Source organism: Ochlerotatus camptorhynchus, unplaced genomic scaffold (genome assembly GCF_037179485.1).
Source record: "Ochlerotatus camptorhynchus isolate MF236.1 unplaced genomic scaffold, CSIRO-AGI_Acam_v1.1 ptg000222l, whole genome shotgun sequence".
Classification (NCBI taxonomy): Eukaryota; Metazoa; Arthropoda; class Insecta; order Diptera; family Culicidae; genus Ochlerotatus; species Ochlerotatus camptorhynchus.
The window spans coordinates 5,587,824-5,615,084 of NW_027040712.1; the positions used below are offsets into that span (position 1 = coordinate 5,587,824).

At 37.9% G+C, this 27,261-nt stretch overlaps 1 protein-coding gene across 1 annotated transcript in view; it reads left to right on the forward strand.

The window, feature by feature from the left end:
- The window catches only part of LOC135703800 (uncharacterized), a gene marked incomplete at its 3' end in the record, with an annotated part of 203,932 nt that overhangs the window by 72,598 nt on the left and 104,073 nt on the right, over window positions 1-27,261 (forward strand). Inside the window, exon 2 of the mRNA XM_065225123.1 lies at window positions 26,374-26,461. Within this exon, the coding sequence (XP_065081195.1) occupies window positions 26,374-26,461 (88 nt within the window). The remainder of the gene's footprint in view (window positions 1-26,373; window positions 26,462-27,261) is intronic.

Here is a 27,261-nt window from a genome sequence, read left to right on the forward strand (position 1 = left end):
TAAATTAACACTAGGTCTATAATTTCTCAATTTGCAGTATTATACTGTGTAAACTAATGCGCAGTTTGCAGAAGTAAAAGCATGTGCATCAATCCAGGGAAGATATGCATAATCAATTCCTACCGATAACCCATAAAATCACGATCTTTCCATTCATAAAAGTATTGAATCGCAAATCAATCAGCACCTATCAGCGGATTCATTCATCATTCACGCCGTCGTCGCCAATGTTGCTTATGGTCCGTTCTACTACCAGGTGTATAATAACAAGTTGAAATCCAATCGCCACCCTTTTCAGAGGCGAAGCGTATGCATGCAAGGGTGTGGAGAAAGAGGATCTCATTCATTGTTGGCTAAATGCACTTTGTATGCACCTTTGCATTCCACGGATCGCAATCCTCGTGCATTGATGAATCATGAGTGGGCGGTTCTTCTTTACACTTACCGATTTTGTTCACTTTACCCGCGATCACCTTTTTGCGCGATGTGCGATGATGGTGACCTACCAGGTACTTGGCGGTTGGTTGTTAAGCTATTTGAATGGTTCTTGGATTGATGGGTGTTGTATTTAGAAGTAACGCACGACACGATCCGACGAAGACGTGAGTGGAAATGATCGACTCGTTAGCGCCAGGTGGTGTGCGACTTCTAATATAGTAACTGGCATACATACGGCGATGTATGGAAAATCTTGATTTATGTATTCCTGCAGAGATCAGATAAGAAAAACGTAACAACTTTGGTGAATCACGCTGACCGGACCGGTAGTGTAGAACAATTTATTACAACTGACACGAAAGCGAACATTGTATGTTTTGTATATGTTTCACTTTGTGAGTGACCTACTTTCTTTAGTTAATAGGATTCAACATAAAATCGCGTAATTTCATGTCAAACTTTGAGATTCCTTTGAATTCATAAGCGAAAAATTTAAAATAAATGTCAATATGTAATTCAACTTTGATTAAAGCGGTATTAAAGCAGAATGCAGATTCATAATCAATAATCTTCCAATAGTATTTCTACCCACTACAGAAAAATGGAAATCAATCTAGAGTAATGACGTTATGAGCTCATAATCACTAGGGTTACCATATCAAAAATTTGAAAAGGAGGACATTTCATTTGAAGCTTGGAGATTAAGGAGGACAATGATTCCCATTATTAACATTAAAGGAGGACACTGAGTTTTTATCAATCGTTTTAATAATATGTGCGCTATCACAAAATTCATGATTTGCAAAGGTTCATTTGAGATTGTTCATAAATTGTAGTATTTACCAATTCAATTCATCTTCTCGTTATACTTTTGAAAAATGTATCAAACTAGCCTTCATAATAAATTTTTGATACTTGTTAATGATCTAGTCTAGCTGATTTGCATGAAAACTACAGCGTTACAGCCTTAGAATCATCCCAATTTTTACCATGTTCATGGAACATCTAAGCAACCTGCTAATTTTACAATTGATTCAGCATAGGACTCTAAGGCCGCTGCCATAGTAGGAGCGAAGAGGCGTGCTTAGCGTTCTATACAAAAGAGTTCCTATTATTGATATTATTTCTTACATTCGATTTCACGATTCGCGTGCCTCTTCGCTCTTAGTATGGTAGCGGCCTAAACAAAAAATACCTAAAATACCATAGTACCAGAACGTCAAAATCGAACACATGTTGAATTCATTTGATGAATTTTAGCTCAAATTTTACAGATAGAAAATTTTCAGCCTAGGAATCAATTTTGACAAACACCTCGAAAATCACACGGTCAACAACAGACAGATTTTCGAACATTATAATTTATTTTCGAAATATCAAATTTATGTAAGCATTCAGAAAAATGGAACACAGACTGTGTTCCATTTGATGAATTTTCACTGACACTTCGAAAATAATCACCAAATGGATCGCAGCCTAAATGTAGGGGGGTTGACAGCTGTAATATACTCTTAGTCCTACCCTACCATCTAATGGCATTTGCTAGATAAGATGAGGTTGCGATATAATTAAACAAATAAGCTCTGCAAACAACGGTCTTTGAAAACAATTTTATGAATCTGTTACTGGCAAAAATACAAGGATTAAAAAGGAGGACATTTTCGGGCAAAAGGAGGATGTAGAAAAATAATTGAAAAAGGAGGACATGTCCTCCTTTAGGATACCATATGGTAACCCTAATAATCACGTAAGTGTGACATTTTTGACACCATCCAGAATAAACTAAACCGTTCTCGTCGTCATCGCAATCATCACTATTTGAAGACCTACCCTGTTCGTAAGGCTGCTGGCATCAGTCAGTAGGAAGTGTAAGTGCTGTTTTTTATCGACCTCGTAAAGTTTGACATACAAGCACAGTGAGCGAGTAAGTGAGTGACTACGGGCACGCTGCACCGATGACGAGACATTAATCATATCATCACTTTTTGTATACAACTTGTCAAATCGTGTCGGCGAGGATGATATGAAGCCCTTACAGCTTTGCTCGTGCCCTTACCACCAAGTGCTCGAGTGTGTGACCTAGCTGTGATCTACAACAATTTAACCCTTTTTTATGGAGGGAAAAGGTGCTTTATTGAGTGCAGTGAAGAGAAGGTTTTGACTCTTTTAGCTGCTTCTAAATGTCAGTAATTACTCACAATAACAGCACGCTTATGATGTCTCTTATTTGAGGAAGATGTTCAATGCGGTGAATTAACTGCACCTCAGAATAACGAGGTGTACTTTTATAATGGGGATTGATTGAGGAATTATGGGTATTTGAAAATGGATGCTTTTTGTACATGTTCGCTTATGATTGGATGTAGTCCATATAAACATAATCAATCAACTTTCTAATCAGATTTTCCTTACTTCATGCGTGAAGTTGACGATTACAAAGTTGAAGGAAATTCTTTATTGATATCAACAAAAGGCTTAGTACTGTCAACGGCTGCCAAATGTCAAGTAAAAGCAAAAAAATATAAATTAATCGGCATATTAGTGCCATCTGCAGAGAGAATTCTGATTCATCCTTAAAACTTTGCCGAAGAATATCTTGGGGTTGGGGAGCTATCTAGTATAACAAAAAAAAAAATATTAGAAATTTTGTGGCACACTAGCGCTACCTGATGGTTGACTTCTGAACTGAGCTGTAAATGTCCAAGTAACCATAAGCATTAATAATGAACTCAACGTCAACGTCAATCAATTACATTTACAAGCAATTTGACAGCATGACAAATGCCTCCAAGCATTATGTTAATCAAGTGCCGTCAAGCAGTTTTTCTGACCCTATAACCACATATAATGCAAGTACTTGAGGCTTAGAAGTCAGAGAACTTTTGTTGCTTGAAAGCTTTCTGTAATGCCGAGTTCATGCTGGGATCTGTCATTTCAAGTCGGGTTCATTATTTCTGTGAGTTAAAGTCTGGAACGCACAAAAATTGGTCAACTTCAAATTGGTGTATTTCTGTTAAAAATGCATTAAAAAAAACCTGAAATGCTGCATTTGGAAGTTAAGTGTATATACAATGATGAGTTTTTACCGTTTGCTCTCCAGTTTTCAAAATAACGTCCAAGCAAGAGGAGCAGCGTGTCAAAATTGTGCTCGCGCAGCAAGAGAATCCGACGTTCTCACACACCAAGTTGGCAAAATTGCTGAATGTGGCCAAATAGACCGTGACAACCGTGACGTTTCGACCGCCAGGAAGCCTGGAAGCGGCGGCAATCGTAATCCGGACGTGGCAGCGATAAAGAAGAAGGTGGCGGTGAAATATAAGTGGAATCCTAACCTCTCCAATCTCAATGTCTCCCATACTACTGTGCAGCGGGTCAAGAAACGAGCCGGGTTGTCGACGTTTAAGAAGGTGAAGGTGGCGAACCGAGATTTCAAACAAAACACGTCGGCAAAGCAGCGGTCCCGAAAGCTGTTTACGAATCTGCTCACAAAGTTCGACTGTGTCGTCATGGACGATGAAACTTATGTGAAGCAGTTTCCGGGACAGGAGTTTTATACGACATCAGGAAAAGGGATGGTGGCTGAAATTTTCAAAACCATCCCGAAGTTCCCGAAAAAAATATCTCGTCTGGCAGGCCATATGCACGGGTGGTCTAAAAAGCGACATTTTCATTACTACGGGAACCATTAATCAAGAGATCTACGTCCAGAAGTGCCTTGAAAAGCGGCTGCTTCATTCCTAAAGCAACATAATAGACCTGTGCTGTTCTGGCCGGACTTGGCGAGCTGTCACTATGGGAAAAAGGCAATCGAGTGGTACGATGCGAACAACGTGGTTGTGGTACCCAAAGACCACAACCCTCCCAACAGCCCAGAACTCCGCCCTATAGACGGTATTGGGCCTTGGTCAAATGGTATCTAAAAAAAAAAAAACTAATAAATCCATGGAAACGAGCATCTATCTAACTGGCGTTCGGCGGCGAATAAGGTCGATGAGACCACTGTGCAAAATTTAATGGAAGGGGTTAAGCGGAACCCGAGCAGGAAAAAATAACGAATGAATACTTATTTCTGACCTTATACCAAAATTTAGTATTGACCAGCATGACATAAGAGGTAAAATACTAATGAATAATACCAAAAAATTACATGTAAAATACTTAATAAATAACAGAAATTGATATTTGTATACCAAAAGAATACCTGTGTGGTATTGTTTTGGTATTGCATTATCATAATTTGGTATTGTAATTGTATTGAGGGAACATTTTTTTGGTATTATTGTTTGGTATTTTACCTCTTATGTCAGGCTCATCCATACCAATTTAAGGTATCGAGATATTCGTTCCTGCTCGGGAAGGCACGGCAGTTCGGATTTGGCAAACCAAAAGAATAAACGAACATTTTTTTTTCTTTAAATATATGAATTGAACTATCAAAAGAAAAATAATAAAATTTTTGTGATATGAATTTTGACGACGATTTTTTGTCGACCAATTTTTGCGCGTTCCAGCCTTTATGTTATAAAAACAATTCATAGGTAAAAACACAACTGCAGAATATCTTCACCGCTAAAATGAGGAGAAGACCAGGAACAGATCATCACTACTTCAGCAGGAAGGCCGTTTAGAAAAAGAGTTTCTTTAGAATGGGTGGATAAAAGTCTTCCGGAAACGGAGCCGAAGGATCTGAATTATTTGGATTCGACAACTCTTCGCTGTAGGAGTTTTGCGATTTGCCGGTAGAAAAATTTAACAGCATCGGATGGGATCGCCGTGTTCGATGTTATCCTTCTTTATTTTGTTTAGCGTAATTCCATATTTGCAAGACGCCTCAATTAAACCTGATACATGCTTTTCCCCAATCTCAAACAGCCTTCATCGCATTCTCCTCTATTCCATGTATCTGAATGTCAAAGAGTAAACAAAACATCAATCTTTAATATCATTTAGTTCGATCATAGACAGTGGTGTCAAAATGATAGGCGCGCAAAAATAATCACTAAACTTAAAATCATGTGTTCGAATCTTAAAATCAATACAATAAAAAAATTCCATATAAACCAAACAGAAAGTGTATGAAAGAAAGAGATAGAGGGATAAGCCACCAATATTTTTTTTTTTGATTTGCTGCTTTTTATTTCGGTAAAACAGAGCATGCATTCATTTTTTCTTGGTTTGAAATTTCTCTCCTGGCGTAATATCAGCCTTCTCTAAAGCTATTTCATGTCTTATCTCAAGCTTTTTATTGGCCAATTATTTCGCTTTTTTCGGACTTTAACCAGCATTTGAGAATTTTTATAAACTTGGACGGATGCAAATGAACGAAATTATATGCGCCTGTAATGCTGAAAATGTGCAGCCTAGAAGCAACAATCAATACGAAACTAGCGATTTTAAATTGGTTCACTACTTGCCTAGCCTATTGGTCCCAAGCAAACGATTAACGTACCCCATTCTATTCGAAATTCTAGTACTACACAATGTTTGTTTTGATTCGCTATGAAATTTTGACAGATATAATGAGGGGTGGGGGTGGATTTTCCTACGTTTCGAGGGGTGAATCGATTAGCTTGGGACCGAAGAGAGTACCAGAGCTGAGCCAAAAAGTTGAGCACGTTTCTTCGGGACCTTTTCGTCTTAGAGTTACCTCTATGCTACAAGCATAGAAGTAACTCTAAAGGTCCACCCACATTAGATCCGTTTGCGTTGCGTTGACGTAAATTTGACAGTTAGACAATAAATTTAGCTGTCCCTTTGCCGCAACGCGTCCGATCCGGATCTAATGTGCGTGGGCCTTAAGACTAGAAGGTCCCGAAGAAACGTGCTCAACTTTTTGGCTCAGCTCTGGTACTCTCTTCGGTCCCAAGCTAATCGATGCACCCCATAGGAAAATCCTCGAACCCCTCATTTTATCTGTCAAACTTTCATAGCGAATCAAAACAAACATAGTGTAGTACTAGAAGTTCGACTTAAATGGGGTACGTTAATCGATTTGCTTGGGACCAATAGGCTAGTCAAGTAGTGAGCCAATTTAAAATCGTTAGTTTCCACCGGTTGGTAATAGCTTAGTTTGCTATTAGAACAAATTTTTGCTATTACAATGATATTTTGATAGCTCTAAAAAGAACAAAGAAAACCAAAATCTTAAATAATCGAATCACGATTCTAATATCATATGCTATTTTTTATCATTATTTTCTTGAAAACCTATTTTTTCTCAATTCGAATTTCTCGACTGAAAATTATATTTTCCAGGATGAAGACTTTTTTTTTAATTCTGTACATACTGTATAATATCAAACTTATTGCAAGGCAATTAAGTTAATCATCGTAGTAAATAGATTGGCGTGCTCAATAAAAAATGGGAATTATGACTTGTAGCCGGTAATACTGGGTAATTTTCAGGCACCGAACTACCAGTACTGGCATGTGAAAAAAACCGGTATTTTGAAACATAAAAAAATTTCGTGAGCCGACAAGCCGACAAGAATAGACGTGAAAGTGTAAAAAAAAAATCGGTGAATCATAAAGTGAAACAGTAAGCAAAGTGCTCAACAGCAATTTTCCGTACCTAACTGCCAATCTTAAACACTGAAAGCTGCTGGTAAAATTTTTATATCTTAGTAAGTAACCTGCTGCGTAAAATGATTTGTTTTTCATTATAAATCAAAACTAGTTGAGTTCAAAAATAATGTACCCGTTAGAACGTTAGAAAAGATCCAAAATGTTCAGTATGTTTCGAAAACGTTAGGTCCTTAGGGAGGAGGGTAAGATCTTTAAGAGTAAGCTTTAAGACTTACGAAAAAAAAGTTGTGAGTTTGATGAAGATACGAGAACTTACCTCAACTTCAAGAACTTTACAAGAATTTCAAAAAAATCTTCTGGAAAGTTTAAAGATCTATAACAAAAAGGTTAGAGATCTTCGGGAAAGTTTTGAGAAATTCTAGGCATCCGATAATTTTGGGGAACATTTGGGAAATTCCTAAAGCTACAGATTTTTTTTTTGAAAAGTTCAAGGACGTTCGATTAATTTACAAAAACTGTAGGACCCTTACAGATGCTCCAAGAACAATGTCCAGAAAACTTCAAAGAATTTGGGAGAGACAGAAACATCAGGAAAATTACGGGGTCTTCAATGCAGTTCTGAGAATTTCAGGAAAATTCTGAAAACTCTATGTTGGTTCAATTAAGGGAAATCTAAAAGTCCTGAAAAAAACCGACTAGATGTATCTAAAAATATTTGACAGAGATATCATAAATCTAGAACCATCAGTTTATTTCTCTTTTTTATTTACATATGAAAACATTTTTTTCTTAGTCATCATGCCAAAAATTTCGACTCGAAAATCCGTATCAATCGACCTTTTGGATTTGTCTATAGTCCAATTTTTATTCATGATGAGATAGACTTAATATTTTACCAGTAAATTTTCTCAGGAATCGAAAGAAAAACTGATTTTCTGGGATTTTCTGGATTGGGTTAAACAAAAGTAGAAGGGTCAGGGTCTAGGGACACGAACGGAAACTTGACGTAGGACTGCTAGTGGACGGAACAAATATGTTGAATTGGTAGCCTGGAAAAGGGCCGATTGTTTTTCAAATGGTGGGCAGACCAGTGCAAGTCGATGCCGACCGGATGACGGCGGCATAGTCATGCTTCCTATTGTGGGACGCCCGGTCGATGTGGGTGCTTTCGTCGTCGTCTTAGTGACAGATTTATTTGTAATGATACAGATTTTTATCAAAATTTTGATACAGATATCTGTTTATACAGATTACAGATTTTTTTTTAAATTTATAGATTTTTCTGATTTTTTAAATAAGTGAAATAGGGGAAATGGATGTAATGTCGGCCTAAATGCCCCTAATTGGGCCCATACATAAATTCAGCAATCGACTAAATTTTAAATAGCGATCAATTATTAGTACCGTCCCAAATTTCATCTAGATAAAAAAAAATAGCAGATTTTTAGCAATGGGCCCAATCTTAGATCCATAGGCTAACATTAGAGCCATTTCTCCTATATGTTTAACTCTGGATTGTATATATTAATATCCATAAATAATCCTTTCTTTCTTTTGAGTAGACACGAGTACCTAACCAAATACCAATTTTTCACTTATCTTCGTTAATTTTGAATGGACTTCTGATGCTCAAATGTTCTGATTTCTGATTGCTCGTTAGAAGGGATGTAAGTTTTTCATTCTTTTTGTTTAATTAACCATATCACATGGTAGCAGGTATTATGATTATTTTTTTTCATTTGTCGAATCGGTAAACAAGCCATTTTAACAATCCACAAGCTGATTTATTACAGTTTGTGAGTCGAAGACATTTGACTAGCGTATTATCAGAAATAATGAATATTCTATGCAATTCTACTAAACATCCAAATAAAAGTTATATGTTGTGACAAAATACAATAAAGTTTATTAAACATATGAACACGATTGCAAATAGAGAAATACAACTGAAACCATCCCAAAGTTTATAACAAAAAATACTGTGTAAACTTAGGTATATAGGTTCGAGCAATAGCTAGCGAATTCAAAATCCTCTTAATCTGCCAAATGCTTATATAAAGTTGAAATTTGGTTTGATAAGAAGAATTTGAGAAAATGAAACATCGAACATAACATTTTACAACGAATAATCCATACAAATTTAATGCTTATTTTTCATTTTCCAAAATTCTTATAAACTTTTAGATAAGATAAAAATCACTAAAAAAAAAATCAAGATTCAAGATTTCGGAGTCTTTTAAATAGATTAATTCTTTAGAAAGCAAGCTCAAGTCATTCTTCAAGATTCTAAAATATGAACAAACTATTTCCGAATTTAAAATGAACTCAAAGTATATTTACGACTAATCGCAATAAGATCATACCATAGAATTTATACAGATTATTTTACAGATTTCTGTCAACCAGAAACAGATTAAAAATATTTGGTAATGTGGCGTCGTCTTCGTATTGGTGCAATGCGTGCTGTTCCACTCATACACGGTCCGACGCTTATCCGTCCGTTGCTCGAAAGCAAATGACGAAGAAAACTTTTAACTTTAAATGATCTTTATTTCTTGTATTAGTTTGGTTTACTTATATGCATTATCAAGTGGCACAGATGCGTCTTTTCAAGTTTAGTACATTAGAAATTTTAATTATTATTTACAGTTCCTAGTCCTATTCGACCTATTTAAGAGTATGACCACCTTGGTGGGATTGGTTTGTTTTGAATTCGAAAAAGGAGACTACTTATAACTAAGATTTACAACTACAACTAATCTATAACTACTATATACACCTAACCTACTATATATTCAATTTTGATATCTAATTTTGGAACGTTCGCCTCTTGGTGGAGGTCTGGAATTCTTGTGTCGAGTGATAGTACCATCCTCAGCACTCTATTGTGAGCGACCTGGATTTTGTTCCTGTGAGTCTTTGCACTTGATTCCAACACCGGAGCTACGTATAGGATCGCAGGTGCTATAATTTGTTTGTAGACAGCCAGTTTGTTCACCCTTGAGAGGTGGGATCTGCGGCAAATCAGCGGATACAGACACCTAACCAAGGTGGAACATTTGACTATGGTTTTCTCCACATGCGAGTGGAATAGGAGCTTTTCATCAAACAACATACCGAGATTTGTTTTCTCCTGAGGGGTGAACATGAGCCGATCGTCATCATTTTCATCTTTGAGTGGTGGAATGGGTTTGGGGTGCGTGTTTAGGACCTTGGCAACTTTCCAGAATGGTCTGGAGCGGTCGTCAAGATTCTGGACGAGCCGCCCAAAACATTCGTTTCGGAGTGAGACCATTCTGGAAGGAAATCTCCTTGTTCAGATCGGCCATTTCACGTTTCCTCGCTAGATCTCCGGTTATTTGAAACTGGCGTCTACGAACATTTCACAGGTGAATTAAGAGTTGGGTGTGGAACTCAATGGCGATAAACTTACCCCTCACAAGAACTCGTCGGACGCACGCCTCGTCAGCCACGGTTATAGCTTGAAAGAGTCCCTCCAACGCTCGGTCGATGTCCTCCACGGAGTCAAGCGGTGGGTTGCCTATGATGTGTCTGTCTACCACGCGTCCAAACTGGGCCCAGTTTATGCGATGGTAGTCCTTGCCCATGACGAAGAAAACGATTTGGCAAGCATTTTTACTATCGCTTCATTTCATTGGTGAAATGGTGAGCGATTAACCGAGCATTGAGCTCGCTCATGTGAGCAGGCACAATGTTCGATTTGCGCTATATCGTTGCGTCCGTGTTTGGGATTTTACATGTCTGAATTTTGATTTTTTTTTAATGTGACCCCCAGTATAGAAAAAATGATTAAAAATGGCGGCCGCTGAAATTGTATGACTGATAGTCTCTATATAAAAGACAAAAAAAAAAGATATTCTGCCAACTATCCTTAGATTTTAAAAATCAACTTTTAAAGCACTATGAGAAAAATTAGATTGAAATTGTCTGAAAATTGTAACATACTCTACTGACGAAACAGTGTGCTCTACTTCTGCCTTTTTTTTGCCTAAAAACCCTTCATAATTCGTGGTCAACACTCCGATAGTAAAGCTTTCTAGACTGTTCTACGCAACACTCACAGCTCCAATCAATTATTTTGGAAAACAAAAATTGCATCAGCATAGACCAACCTAAATAGTGACATATTGTGCAAGGCCACTCGTACAATCTGCTTATCTTGGCCATACGCGCACAGCATAATGCATCTTTCGAAATCTTCCTCCCCCCACAAAAATGCACCACAAACGCATTCGGCAACAACGGTTGAACAACGGTTCACATTTTCCTTGCCATCCTATTGCTCTGTCTCTGCTCGACTGAGTATGCTCTCCCATAACTTTATAAGCATATTTTATTGAATTTGCTAGGGTAATAAAGATAATAGAAGCACATCTCGCCGACGGGAGGAAGGCCCGTCTTATTCGCAGTCAGCGCCCAGAGTCGAGTACCTATAGCCAGCCAGAACGGTCTGTACAAACAACGAAATCGGCTTCGGCTTCCTTGCCCCGGGCAGGGTTGTGCGGTTGATGTTCTTTCCAGCAGCTCATGATGTACTACGATGCCATTCTTTGCTTTCATTTCATCCTTCCATACGTTGTTTGTCGAAGAAAAAATGGAGCAAGCGATGTGGTCCTATGGGCGAAGTGCTTTCGGATGTTCCGTCTATTTTTTCATTGCCATATTTCTTCAAATTTGTGCATGGAACCAACCACACTGGGTTGTTCTGCGGTCAGGAGGCTATTTTCTATATGCACACGCCAAGAGCGATGAGTGGGGGCATGGTTGGAAAACAAATGATGGAATTGAAAATGGGTTATGGCCTTTGCAAAGTTGGGCCTTCTATTATATGCATTTTGCTATCGGTGGTTCCGGGGAGCAGCTTTTGGCTTTACGTAGCTAGCAGTGGTCCCATGAATCCCGCCTGAAAGATATTCGTTTTTTGGGATGGATATGGCTTCAACTCAGCTGCAGAAGAGTCGAATGGTTGGCAAGGTTTCACTACCGTGTCTAATGTTGCATACACACTGTGTTGGTTGAGCTAGGAACAGATCGGAGTCCTACGGGCAGCACAGTGTCGGACGATCTGTTATTTGTTAAAATCCATTCTTTGCATCTTTGGATGATATTTATCAAGCCATTGTAAAGCATATCAATGGGTTTCAAATATAGAATACATTTATCGATTGTCTCAATATTTAGATCCATTGGCCAATATTAGTTCCATTTCCCCTATTTCAAAACTCGTTTTCAGTGACTCCACCCTATTCAATTAACGCACCCACCATTCAGTAAACTCCCAAAATTTGAGCTCATTTGATATCTATATTCACATATCAAAACGATATAGAGATTCTCAGAATTTCGTGAAATAGGTAGTCTTATTCCTTATAGCAAAATATTTTTTTAATTTTTTTATTAGGGTTTCTATGTTTTGTGGTCGTTGTGGAGGATGTTTGTACAAACAAATTTTTAACGGTCAATCTTTTTTTTATTGGTTGTAGTGCCACCTGTGGTGCGCATAGTCATTAACCCTTGCGTTTGACGTTTGCACACTACCGCCATCTGTTCAGCGTACTACCCACCACAGTATACTCAACAGATGAAATGAAAAATATTCAATGTGTTATGTCTCTTGGTCTGTGATAATGCCATACATGCAAAATGTGTAGCGATGCTGCAAACAAGCTCATTCACGGAAACGGGACAGCATCGACACACATTTGGCAAGATTGCTATTATGACAGTTATGTTAATCTTATGTCAAAGTTAAACGATGCAGCAATTAGCTAGGGCATGCACAGTTGTAAATTTTTGCTCGATTCTGCAATTAACGAAGTACGTCCCTTATCACCGGATCATACGTCCAATTGATTAAAAAAATCATGAAAGTAACGATAAATACCTAATAAAGGGTGATACGGTCAAAATTTGGTCAATATCAACTTGACGTATTTCTTTCAATTTTGCATTTAAAAAACCTGAACACCCCTCATTTTGAAGGTGTGTGTGTGTAGAATGTTGCTCCTATTTTGATTTTGGAATTCACTCTTCAGTTGTCAAAATGCCGTCCAAGCAAGAAGAGCAGCGTATCAAAATTTTGCTCGCGCATCGCGAAAATCCGAGCTACTCGCACGCAAAGTTGGCAAAATCGCTAAAAGTTGCCAAATCAACCGTAACAAATGTAATTAAAGTGTTTGGGGAACGTTTGTCGACAGCCAGGAAGTCTGGATCGGGGGGAAATCGAAAACCGGAAGCCGCTGAGACGACAAAGAGAGTTGCCGGTAGTTTCAAGCGAAACCCTAACCTCTCTCTCCGAGATGCCGCAAATAAGCTGGGTGTATCGTCTACAACCGTGCATCGAGCCAAAAAACGAGCCGGACTATCGACTTACAAGAAGGTAGTGACTCCAAATCGCGATGATAAACAAAATACGACGGCCAAAGCGCGATCCCGGAGGCTGTACACGACGATGCTGACGAAGTTTGACTGCGTGGTAATGGACGACGAAACCTACGTCAAAGCCGACTACAAGCAGCTTCCGGGACAGGAGTTTTATACGGCAAAAGGAAGGGGAAAGGTAGCAGATGTTTTCAAGCACATGAAACTGTCAAAGTTCACAAAGAAATATCTGGTTTGGCAAGCCATCTGTACCTGTGGCTTGAAAAGCAGCATTTTCATAGCTTCCGGGACTGTCAACCAAGAAATTTACGTGAAAGAGTGTTTGAATAAACGTCTGCTGCCTTTCCTGAAGAAACACGGTTGTTCCGTACTGTTTTGGCCGGATTTGGCATCTTGCCATTACGGTAAAAAGGCCATGGAGTGGTACGCCGCCAACAACGTGCAGGTGGTTCCCAAGGACAAGAACCCTCCCAACACGCCAGAGCTCCGCCCAATTGAGAAATACTGGGCTATTGTCAAGCGGAACCTAAAGAAGACCAAAAAAACTGCTAAGGGCGAGCAGCAGTTCAAGGCAAACTGGCTTTCTGCGGCGAAGAAGGTGGACAAGGTGGCTGTACAAAATCTGATGGCAGGGGTCAAGCGTAAGGCAATTCGGATTTGGAAAAGCGGAAGCCTAACTGAATATTTTTCCTGAATTTTATACTAATTGAACTTGAAAAAGAAATTTAATTTGATTTTTTAAATAAACGATTTCACCGATTTACACGCGTTTTCCCTTGACCAAATTTTGACCGTAATACCTAATATATTTACTAAACCCTTATTTGAGGTAATTTTTTGTTCATCTTGCTACAAATTTGTTGCCGCGTAGAAGTTTTAGTTCGAACGAAAAGATTAGTATTGACCTGCCTAATTTTATAAATGATGACATCGGTTTTATGAAACCATGTGCCATTACCATCTATGTCATGCTCAGAAATGATTGAAATCATTGCAACAAGATTATTTTCCTGGATGATTTTTAAAATTCCCGACTTTTTCAAGGGGGCGATGCAGGAAAGATTTTGTTTTTCTGTGGTTAGCTGCGCGCACGCTAAGTAGATAGCAAGAAGATTGATGGCGATTCTGTGTGTGTGAGTGTCATCCTCTATCCCTCACCCAGCCGGGGGAGTTGGACAAGTAGAACTGCGAATAATTTGATCAAATCTCATGCTCCGTAATGGTGCCCTTTATGTTGTGAAGGCTAGTACTTCAAAAAGGGTAACTTTTTAGGCAAGACAGGGTGTCCTCAACAAGTTAAGGGAACAGGATGCACTAGATGTCCACAACAGCTACAGCAAAATATCACATAGACGCCCTTATTCACACTAACTACTCAGGGGGTAGAAGGTCAAGAAGAGCCACCGCCACCAACTAAAGCTTGAACCGGGTACCTGGGACTCCCACGATATACCCGCGGCAATGGTCAGCAGACGATGCCCTGTGCGTATTTAGTATGTAATATGTTTTATTTGGATACACAAAATTTTTGAAGCCATGCGTCATCTAAACCATAATTTGCATCACCACAAATACACTTTTCAACAATCTTCAACTGGAACGTACTCACCAAATCACTACATCCGGGAGCGCATTCCCGATGCTTCAACGCATCTTTTTCTCTAGTCATCCCTAAACAATTCCTCCTCCAGCGACTCCAAACACACAACAACCAAATATCACTTTTCTTCGGTTTTCTTTTTCAAGTCACTCCGTGCACAAAAGCAATGCACATCGCAAAACCCTAACAATAGATCAGCGCCGTTCTCATCACTGCGTAAATAAACTGAAATTAAAATTTTCACTTTTCTAGTCCGGGAGAAAAAATCGAACCACGCAGATAGCGCCAAATCTTCTGATGCTTGCAATTTTGCAAACATGATGAATCATGTTTTCTTTCTCGATTCTAAAACTTCTCGGAAAGCGAGAAAACCACCAATCCACCACACACGTATAACCGTCCGGGAGGCAGAGTGCCAGCGCTAATCCGCAAATGCAGTCGAAAACTATGAAAGCGAAAGCACGCACAAAACAGAGAGCAAACTTTAGACACAACCGTATCCGAAGGGGTTCGAAACTCGTCTCGAAAGAAGATTGATGGCGATTCTGAAGATTTTCTGCAAAAAAGATGATTTTTTTTTATATTAATTTATTTAAACAGGCTCAATCGAATAAACTTTACAGAGCCGAGTTATCATTTGCATTATACATGATTAATGTCTTAAATCTAGAGTTAAAGGAATTGAACCGATTACTCGCGGTCGTCTCGAGGTTAGTGGAGATTTACAATTTTTTGGATGGGGAAAGGGAGAAGGAGGTTTGAAATATGATTTATTATACAAATATTTAATTAATCCTAAAACATGAACTTATTTCTATTCATCTTGAAAACAAACCTTTAAAAAAAAACTACACGCACAATACACAAACTAAACACAAGGTTAATCAAACTTACAATCTAAGGTTAGTATTCTTAAAGTAAACATATATGAGTTTCATAAACTCCAGATCACGTCTAGCCAAAACATCCCGAACTGGAACATTAGGTTGTCTACCTCGAGCCCGAAGGGAATCGCACAGCTCAGATCTGACTCCACGATGCTCAGCACAAGACCAAAGGATGTGATCGGTGTCTTGGTAACCTTGTCCACATTCACAGAGATTGCTGTCTCCCAGCCCAACACGAAACAAGTGAGCGTTTAACGAATAGTGATTGGACATGAGGCGAGACATCAGACGAATGAAGTCTCGACCCATATCCAACCCCTTGAACCAAGGACTCTTCGACACCTTAGGGATGATCGAGAATAGCCATCGTCCCAAACTCCCTTCACTCCATTTATTTTGCCAGCTGGCGAGCGACTGTTGACGATAAATGAAGAAAAATTCATTGTAGGCGATTTGTCGATCGTAAATATCGACATGCATAGCGCCCACCTTAGCAAGTGATCAAAAAAGATGATGCGCGATGCAAGTACAGCTATCCCCCGAAGAACGCTTTTTCTCGGCGGGATTTCAACCAGCTGGTCTGATTTTTTGCATGTGAGTTGGGTTAATGGAGAACTAGTCACTCGCAGAAAATCAGAGCGCTTGGTTGAAAACCCGCCGGGACAAAGCGGTGGGTGCAACTCAGTGGGTAACGCGTTCTTCGGGGGAAAGCTGTAAATGCGAAAAATGATAGAAGGTTTTTCGAAGATTCAATCGCTTGAGATTTTTCTAGCATCTAGAATTGAGATTTATGTGTGTCCTCCACTTGACGTATTCACGGTTTTTCCTGGTGAAAATAAAATCCCGAATTTTTCTCGGATTTCGAGGTTTTCCTAGTTGAGTTAGTATGGTAAGAAATTGATCGAATGGTGAAATAGATTTCAGCAATTGATGCAATTTAACAATATTGACGTATTTCGCACCAAATCGTATTCGGAGCTGGCAGCACCCTCTCAGATTTTAATGAAACTTTCTGGATGTGTGGACCTTGACTAAATATGCCACTTTGCATACATAGTTTTTCCAAAATTTATCTAGACTAACATTTGAGAAGGGCCAAACTTTTTCTGCCGATTTTTTTCAAAAACATATTATGGAAAAATGACAAATCCTACAAAAATGTGTTGTATGGATGACTTTTAGGAAATTGTCCAAGCTATCGAAAAAAAAATTTGGAAAAAATTTCATTTGAGACCTACACTGAAAAACATTGATTTTTAAAATTTAAAGTCGATTAAAAAAAAAAATGGCCATGTTTGATTTGGATGAAACTTTGCCTCAAGATAGGTAATAATGTTTACTACCAACCGTCCATACATTGCGAGATGGGCACTTTTAAGGAACTAAACCAGTGAAGCTCAAAATCATCTCAGAATCCAATGAAGCTCAGTTTGCGATTCAATTTTGTCTAATCAGCACTTAAGTTCACTTTGATTAATCGAGAATTTCATATGAAAAGGACTCATGATGCATTTCTCGCCAAATCGTATTCTGAATTGGCAGCACCCTCTCAGAGTTCAATAAAACTATTTGGACATGTAGACCCGGTCAAAAAAAAATATCATTCCCTTATTCTTTTGTCTACTTCTGATGCAAAATTTGATAATATGTGAGAGAAAAAAGACAAGATTTTTCATATATCATTTATTTATATATTTTCAATGTTTTAAACCTATTTTCATACATGCTATTTTTTCCTTTTTCCAATCAAGTTAAATATTTTTGGTTCATCTTCTGAATTAGAATACCTTTTTGCCGCTACTTGGTCACCAGTTATAGGCACAAAACTGTGGAATTTCTGTGTGCCAGATATTGTCTTTGTGCTGTTATATAGTTCTTCGAGTTCTTCTGACATTTCGATGTACTGTTCAGTGGATATGTACTCGAAACGAAGTTTTGTGATATTTTTATCTGTTTGTTCAACTGCCCAGTTATATAATTCTCGTGGAGTTGTTATGGTGTTTCCATAATCTCGAGCAAGACTAGCTCTCTTTGCCATTCGCTTGAGAGTTCCACCAATGGCATCACAGGGACCTTACCTTTTCCATGAGACGTTGCAAAAAAAAATGCCATTCTGCTTCTAATCCATGCTTTGACTGAAATCTACACAGACTAGCAAAGTTTATTTTTTTTATTTTTGTATTGTGATGCTGCCCCATCTGACATAAAAGTAATTTTAGAAAAATCTATCGTCTGTTTTTTTTTATAAAATCTATCATTTTTGAGGTGAACAACTGAACTGCAACTGTATCGTGAGTCATTACTTCTGATATGATAATGAAGCTAACATTTTCAAGTTTATTGTCTTTCTTATAATAAACTTCAAATGGATGTATTGTTGCTTGAGAATTATTCCAGTGATATCCTTCAGCAGCGTTTTGGATAATGAATGAATAATTTTCAGAAAAAATCACAAATTGCTAGAATTTCGCCTTCTTTTAATGATTCTTTTTTATTTCTTAGAAAATATGACTGTTGTTTGTAAATAAAGTCATGAGTTATGAGTTTGTTAATTTTATCAATGAGATACGGAACAAATTCATCAACAGGCTTGATAATCGTTTCCAAATTACAACGATCAGTATTCAGCCACTGTTGAAACACAACATCTTGTTTGTCATTTGATTCTAATAGCAAAGTAAGTTCCTCTTCAATATGTTCATTGGAAGCACACTTTTCGCAAGCACGGAAAAAGCAATCAGTTGTTCTAGTAGAAATATTACAAAGCATTTTTTCTATTATTGCATCTTGTGACATAATTCTTAAACTGTTGATCATTAATTTTACATTTTCAGGAATTGTACAAATATATACATTATGTATACCAGTAGAATCATGCAAAATGCAATGTTTTGGTCGCAATTGTGTAAATACAGTGAAACCAATATTAATATCTTTATATTTATCAACAAACATCATGTACGCTTCTTTGAGGGACATCATTAACAGGCGTTTTTGAACTTGTTCTTTTCGTCCATTTCTAAACTCGGAAACAAAATCATTTGTTCCGGGCATAGGTCTACTAATATTATTGTCATCAAAAAATTCCCTAATTTTTTGTATTATCGTTGATCCCATGCCCACTTCTTTTGTTGGGTGTGCTTAGAATACCCTGCTCATTAACAAGGCTCTTTACCTGCCTCACCATGTACGTTGGTGCGTTGAATTCTGCTACAACTTTATTCACGGACCAAGACTTTGGCAATACTGATAATACTGTTATCTGATCTTTTCAGTCAGCTGTAGGGGAATTGAACTTCTCCTTTAGCTGCACAATCATTTCTTCGTATGCCTCTACTTTGCTAATGTCTGCTGTATCTAGGCCAAATATATTTTTTCGCACTGCTTGTGTAATTTCTAGAGATTTTATTGAACGATAATCCATGCTCCTCATGTTCCTCGATGAAATTGGAGATAAATTCAACGTTTCCACAAAGCCATTAAACTTCTCAACATTGCATGGGTGTTGCAGATCATCTGCTGATGGAACTGACTCCAATGATGGAACCGATGGTACCGTATATGAAGGAAAGAAGAAGAAAAAAAATAATTAATAAGTGTAATTAGGAGGTAGCAGTTAAAAGTTGATAGAATCATCAGGATGACTGTTCTTACCTAGCTCATCTACGGATTGATGGCCACTCATTGATGGACCTGGATCATCACTATGCTGCTGCCCACTAGTTGACGGTTGGATATTTACTTCATTTCCAACCGAACGGCGTTTTTTCATAACTGGACTTCTATTATGAGATATCACGCTACGGCATGACTCACAAATGCTCATCGTTTCATCAATTTCGTGGTTATATCCCATAGAATGAATTTTTTCTACCATCGTTGACGATAGGCCCGTAACTTATTTCGGTTGCATCTCGGATTGTTTATATTTGCACAACATTTCAATCTTTTGAGCCTTAGTTTACTACTTTGGTCCATGATAATAATTTTACTACAACTTGTCTTCACAACTTTCGTTATCAGATTGACTGCTGCTTGTATGAAATCAACCTTAGTTTTATAGTGCTCATAGGTAGAATGAAGTGGTAGGTATATAATGTTAATGGTTTAGGTATAAATAACAGAAGGGCATATAGAATTATGATGCGATACGATGACTTCCCAAATCGTTGTTGATTCGAATGAAGATCTCAATTTAAATTTTATTCATACCTAATTCTTTATGGATAATTTGAGCTAAGAATTCTAAGTTACTATAGGAGTATCGGATTTTGCCTCAGTAGCAGACAATATAATCAATTATATTATTTTCTAATGATATAAGCCCTTTTCATATGGAATTCTCGATTAATCCAAGTAATTAGTTGCTGATTAGACAAAATTGAATCACAAATGGAGCTTCATTGGGTTCTGAGATGATTTTGAGCTTCACTGGTTTAGTTTTGTGTAAAAATGGTACGTTAAAAAAATCAGTTCAGACATGAAAAAGTTTACGTAAGAAAAACTTTTTTCCTTAAAAGTGCGCGATGTATGGACGGATGGTAGTAAACATAATTACCTATCTTGAGGCAAAGTTTCATCCAAATCAAACATGGCCATTTTTTTTTTAATTGACTTTAAATTTTAAAAATCGATTTTTTCAGTGTAGGTCTCAAATGAAATTTTTTCCAGTATTTTTTTTTTCGATAATTTGGTCAATTTCCTAAAATTCATCCATACAACATATTTTTGTTGGAGTTTTTCCATAATATTTTTTTGAAAAAAATCGGCAGAAAAAGTTTGGCCCTTCTCAAATGTTAGTCTAGATAAATTTTGGAAAAACTGATTGCATACTAGTGCTTATTTAGTCAAAGTCTACACATCCAGAAAATTTTATTGAAATCTGAGAGGGTGCTGCCAGCTTCGATTCGATTTGGCGCGAAATGCGTCTATTGCAGAAAAACGTAGAAACCTCCTCCTCCTTCTATTGAGAATCAACGTAATCTTCGGATTAGGATTTTTGTTTTGAAGATTAAAAAAGAAAGTTTTCAAAACCTTGAGGCATAGCCGGTATTTTACATTCTTGAATATTGTGAGATTTTTGACTTGAAATATGGCCTATTTGAAAGAGCTGAAAAAAACTTGCCCTTGGATTAGGACATAATTTTAGGATTTTGACACTTCAAAGCATTGGATAGATAATTAAGATGAGAATGCCAAATGAGTAGAGCAGAAATGTAGAGGTAGAGGCAAACAAGTCCACGACTGAAAGCCTCTCCAATACGAAAAAAGGTGGAATTTTAGGGATAATTATAATAGGTTTCTGGGAGTATTTTCAATGGAATTTAACTAGAAATTTCAGGTAAATTTGCGAAGTAATGAGAACTGATTTTGAAGGTAGTTCTGAAGAGATTATTATGGGGATGAGCAGAATTCTAGTAGACTGTAAAGCGAATAGAAAGTTTTTTTTATTGTAACTGTCATAATACCGGACTTGCAAAATGCGTGTCGATTTTGTGTACATAACACGACTGTCCTCTTGTAAAAAAGCAAGTTTGTTTGTATGAATCTAATTCAAAAAGTAATTCAAAAAAATCTTACGGAATTTTAACAATTTTGAACCTGGTGTCTCACTTTTCGGCAGGTGCTTCCAAAAATTTAATATTTTGTAATCGTAAAATTGAACATATTTGTAGTTCTTTGGTGAATGTTTCAGCTCAATTGATCATAAGTTAACAAAGTTACATCATGTCAAAGTTGACCATTTTGTGTGTGTGTGTATTCCTTTGACCCCCACTGGCCGGCAGTGTTATTATAGAAGAACTCTCTCTACAATGTCGCATTTATGGTCATTGTAGATAGCTTTAGTCCGGGAGTTAGAAGCAGATCCAGTAACCCATTTCAGAATGTGTGGAGAGTCACGCCCATTCCAAGGTTACTTTCACTTACAATAAGCCCCGCATGTATGTATTACCTCTATCAATTGGATATTAGTATTACACACACACTTCCAGCTTCAAAATGTTCTTTTGAATCCTGGCACGTATTAAGTTTATGTTTTTTTTTATTGTAAAAAGTATTTGGACTGGTCTCACCATGTTAATTTGATCCTCCAATCCATGGGTTACGTAGTTCCGAACATAAATTTTCTTGCACTGCCATGCCTTGGAGGATGTTCGCGTCTAGTGCTTTCCCCAGGAACCGTTCGTGGCCACCAGTTACACCCGTCCAGTCGTCCAGGCATTTTTCAGATTAGTCGCAATCTCCGACACCGGCAAGAGACCAGCAGCCGAACACTTTTGCAAGCGGAAAACTTGCTAATTTAAAGCAACGTCTGCCACAGAATCACCACCAAAACTCGCGACGGACACATTATCAGCACTTTCCCGGGCTAATTCACCAACCGGGTTAAAACTCGTCCACGGTGACGAATCTCTCAATAGAACTACACGCCGAAAGTGTGGCATCCGAACTCGGAGAACCGGGCTCCTGGGAGGCAATGAAACCGACACCAAACAATGGAACTGAATCTGCGACGTAGATTTTGGAGGTTAAATTCAAGGTCAATCGAATCAAGGCGGACCTTTCTTTCTTGCTTCTTTCTTTTATCACTGCATGTTTCTATTTTTCACTTGCTATTTTCTACTCTTTTTTTAAATCAAATATGGCTTCAAAACTGGACGCCTCAACACAGGAAAAACACGATATATCGCTAAATGATAACTTTATCAACACTTGAAACTAAATTTCAGTACGCAAATTAACAAATTCGAAGCAAAAAAAAGTTTAATTCGCTGACGAAAAATACGCAGCAAAAGAAAAAAAGAAAAAAAAAATGTCAAATTTGACCATTTTGTATGAAAATCGGCATGCGCTACTATTTTATCGAACACAACTGTAGGTGCCCGTAGTACGATTTTTGGGTTTAAATCCCGCCGGTCGCTAGATTCTATTTTCACATACATTTTCTCATGCACATTTTCATGACCTGCTTATCATGTGTATTTGCTATTATTTTTCTTGTACCTAAAATTAAAAATAGCATGACTTACTGAGAAGTGATATAGCTCTAGGAAGAGATCATCTTGAACTTTAGAATGCTATTTAGGCTTATGCTCTCTAAAAATCAATAGAACAGTCGGGAAAAACTAATTATGGGCATTTCACAAAAATGATGGATTGGGCTTTTCAAGCATATATTCTAAATATTTCAATACGTATTCCTAACAGGTGATCTACAGTAACATGTTTTATGATGCATATGCTACCCGTTGCAAGATAATCACAAGCATGAGGTACTTATTTCATTTTATAAGTCGACTCAGTTCCATCGCAGTGCGTTTTCCGTTTCAGCATCATGCATCGGTTGCCCATTTTGTGTGGTAACAACTGCAAGAAAATGTGTCCAACCAGCGGAACATGGCCAGTCAAAATAAATTAGGCAGCAACCAACGGCTGCAGCCGAACACAGCGCAGCACAGTACCACACTTCACCCCGTATCAATGCAAGTGAATGGTTGCGTTGCATTGGAAGGAACATTGCTGGTTGTGGCTGCTGCAGTTCTTACGGTCCACCCTGATTGTATCTGTGCGAAAAGGACTCCCTCTCCCACGTTGAAGCCGTGTACAATGAAATTCAAAATTGCATTACCAAGCTCTAAAATAGTACCGAAGAACGTGTGGACGAAAATCAATTTAAACTTGCATACACTTTGGCTCTTGCCAACCATAATGGTGGGATGGTAACATTGGAATCAAATTTTCCGCCAGGCGTTTCACACACCATTATTTGAGTACTCGGCAGCAAGTTCAAAGTGCAGAGAATGAATTGCAAGCAGACGTTCCGAGACCTTCAATAAATTTATGTTAGGGAACTCGATGAAGGAGACTTCTGCTAACCTCCTAATGCATTCTAACTGAAACTGATCCAAAAAGGCATTATTGCACTGGAGACTAAATAGCAGCGTGCAGAATTTGATCATTAGACTGACACTTGACTGTGAATAAGGTCCTAGTTATGGCATATGTCTTTGCATCTATACATCTGCACAGCTCTGATGGAAATGCTGATGAATGTGCTCCTCCAGAATGCGAATGCGGGTGTTGAGAAACAAGTGTCAAATTCGTCTGCGCTCGGCGCCTTGACCTAATGATAAGTTGACTCGATTGTGGACGAGTGGAATCAAATTTGCAATGCATATGTTCAGCTAATACCGTACAGTAGCTTCACAGCAAATTTGAGCATGTTGTCTGGCATATGTATGAACATGAAATGAATGGAGACCAGTAAAACAGATTAGGAGCTATTAGGAATGTTCTTTGGTTGGTTTGAATTTTGGGATGAAGCAAGTGCTGCGTGATTGTTTTTTTTTTATTGCTGATAGATGAATGACTGGGAAACCTAATAAAATTTATATGGTTATTTTGCTACACGACGTGCGCAGGGTATCATCCAAACCATTTATGGGATAGTTGTATCATTTGGGTTATCGTTCGGGTATGCTAGTTTTTTAATAGTGAAGAGTTGTTTTTCGTCTTATAAATATTGTTAAGGTGCATTGGAAAAAAATCGAGAAGAAGGTTAAATTGGAAATTATTGCTTTGTTTCCATTTAATTCCGTTGCTAATTGCTTATCTTTTGACAGATACGAAAGCAGTGGTGTTGAGTACTTGGCACGAAATACGCGTATCTGTCAAAAGATAAACAATTAGCAACGGAATTGAAAGGAAATAAACCGACACACTCAAAGCTCTTCATAAAGGGATTCCGTTAAGAGGTTCGACAAAATTAAACGATAGACTTAAATCATTTGCTAAAATTACATCTTGCGTTTAGAATCATAAGACCGAACCTGCAATGGTTGATTGTTTTCACTGATTTTTCTTTTTCCTAATATCCTCGCGTGGTTTAAAATATTTCGGTGTTTTTGCTGTTGTTTTTGATAGTAATTGCAACCTTAATTAAAAAGTAAAATCACACTGCAATAATCTCTATTTTTTTATCTAGCTGTAGTAATTCAAAGAAAAACCCGATAGAGAGAATTGATCATCGCATTTAAGCCCTTAGGTTTCTAAACGCTAGGCATGTGCGTTGCACTGTTTGCTTCCAGTTCAATTATCATTAGAAATAAGTAACATTGCAGCATATGACTTGCTGTGGACGCATTATATAACTACCAACGAGAATTATGTATAGTTGATAGAGAAAATAAAATGCTGATCATATGGAGATATAATGCCGACTATTATGTAAATGATTGGAATAAAACTGGTAGCCAGAAGAGTTTAAATAGTAGATAAAAGATGGATTCTTTAATGGTGTTGAGTACTTGGCACTGATGAAGTCTGCAAGTAGTAGACAAAATACGCGTATCTGTCAAAATATAAGCAATTATAACGGAATTTAAAGGAAATAAACCAACCCCCTCAAAGCTCTTCATAAAGATATTTCGTTAAGAGGTTCGACAAATTTAAAAGATTGATAGCCAGAGTTTGTATTCAAATGATATAATATTATTCTGTCAATTCAGAAGATATAGACTCTTTTTCCTCAAACCAAATTAATGAAAATGTGCACTACCTCATTAAGACATTTTCAACTCTATTTATCTGAATAAATTTAAACTATAACCATAAGGTTTGAATCGAGAATTACCTATCAATGATTTTTTCAAAGAAAAGCTGCTAAAATAACAGCTATATTACCGACACTAAGGGTGATTACTTATTGCAACATACTTTCAAAAGGGAGTCTTTTAATCGGAAAACAAACATCGCTGAAACCGCTTCTCAATTTCAACACTCCAACCAAAATATTGACGCACGCTGATCGCTATGCTTTCAAACAATCCATTTTGATGTTCAAACAAATTCCAGTACTGTTTGAACACTGTTAATATGTTTACCTTCTATTTGGAGTTTGAAGTACCCACTTCGCCTCCTGGCAAGACCTTTGACACAGTTTAACAGTGGGAGTCGCTTACCACCCGACTTGGCTGCTGCTCAGCATAGCCCAATAAAACTCACCAATCGTCAATGTCGAAACGAACCGGAACGTCGGTCGTTGCCCATCAATCAGCACAGTTGACGGTGGTGGTGTCCCAAGAGTGACAAATGATTCTATCGAAAGAATTAAATTTCCACTTAATTGATTCCAAATAGCTTGGTCTCGCAATTGTCACATCCACGCGCGTGGTGGCGGGTCTTTCCAATAGATTACAATTGATTCATTTCGCAAGTCGACGTGAGCTCTAACACTCTCCCCCCCTCACTGTTCCATGATTTGATAATGATTTGAAAATTGAGTGTGGATTCATCCATTTGCAATCTTATTTAGTCAGCCGACAGTCGGTTATTATCGTTCGGATTCCCTTCCAACATACCTAATCGAGTGTGACCATCACAGGGGAGATTTATTGAGAGCGGCTAATGGCTGCTCGCTAGCTGCTGTCAGTAGTTTTAATTGTAATTTGCTGTTTAATTTAAACTAATCGATATTCCATTCACCGGTCCCGTCGTTGTTCTTTCCCTCTGCCGTTTCAGGTTCATTTGCTGTTGTGCGATAATCGGAATCGTTGCCACCGTCGTCGGCTCCACGGCAGCGGATCAGCATACCAAGGAACGGATTAGGGTAAGTGTGGAATGAGTTATGCGTGTTTGAGACTGGATTTGGTTAGACATTTGCACGGTTGGTTGTTTTGCTGTCTACTTTGTTACAGATGATAATCTGGTACCTACCATAGTGCTATCCAAATGTGGCGGCGACGGTAGTCGACTGTAAAGGAAATCCACATGGGCTGACGAGAATCGTGTGTCTAGTGGGATCTGAATGCTATTCATTAGGAGCTTTTGATGAACCGCTTTCAATATTTATTGCCGTTGGAAAATCTAGAAGTTTATATGTTTCAAGCTTTTGTGATTAACTGATTAGTGTCGATTTCTACAGAAAAAAATGTCATCTATCCCAATCTAATTATTATAGAGGACTTCGAGCTAGCGAGGATATCGAGCTATGGAAAAACACCGAACCTTGAAACGTACACGATATACTGCTAGATGTAATTAAAAGGGGGACACCTGTTGAGATCGGGGCCTCCTTCAGCTAAGTCGGTAAAGGTGAAGTTACAAAGCAAGACCATGCTGGAGGTGGTTGGGTTCGATTCCCGGTCAGATCTAGGAATTTCTCGGGTTGGAAAATTTCTCAACTTCCCTGGGCATAGAATATGATTGTACTTGCCACACAGTTATACTGCCGATACTCGTATAATTGTCCCATCTTTGCTTGATTTCCTATTCATATGGGACAGTTATGCATTTATGGGCAGTATACTAATGTAAAAATAGTACAGGCATCGAAAGCTCTCAATTAGTAACTGTAGAAGTGCATCTATAGAACACTAAGTTGAGAGAAAACAATAAGCTTATGAGTGA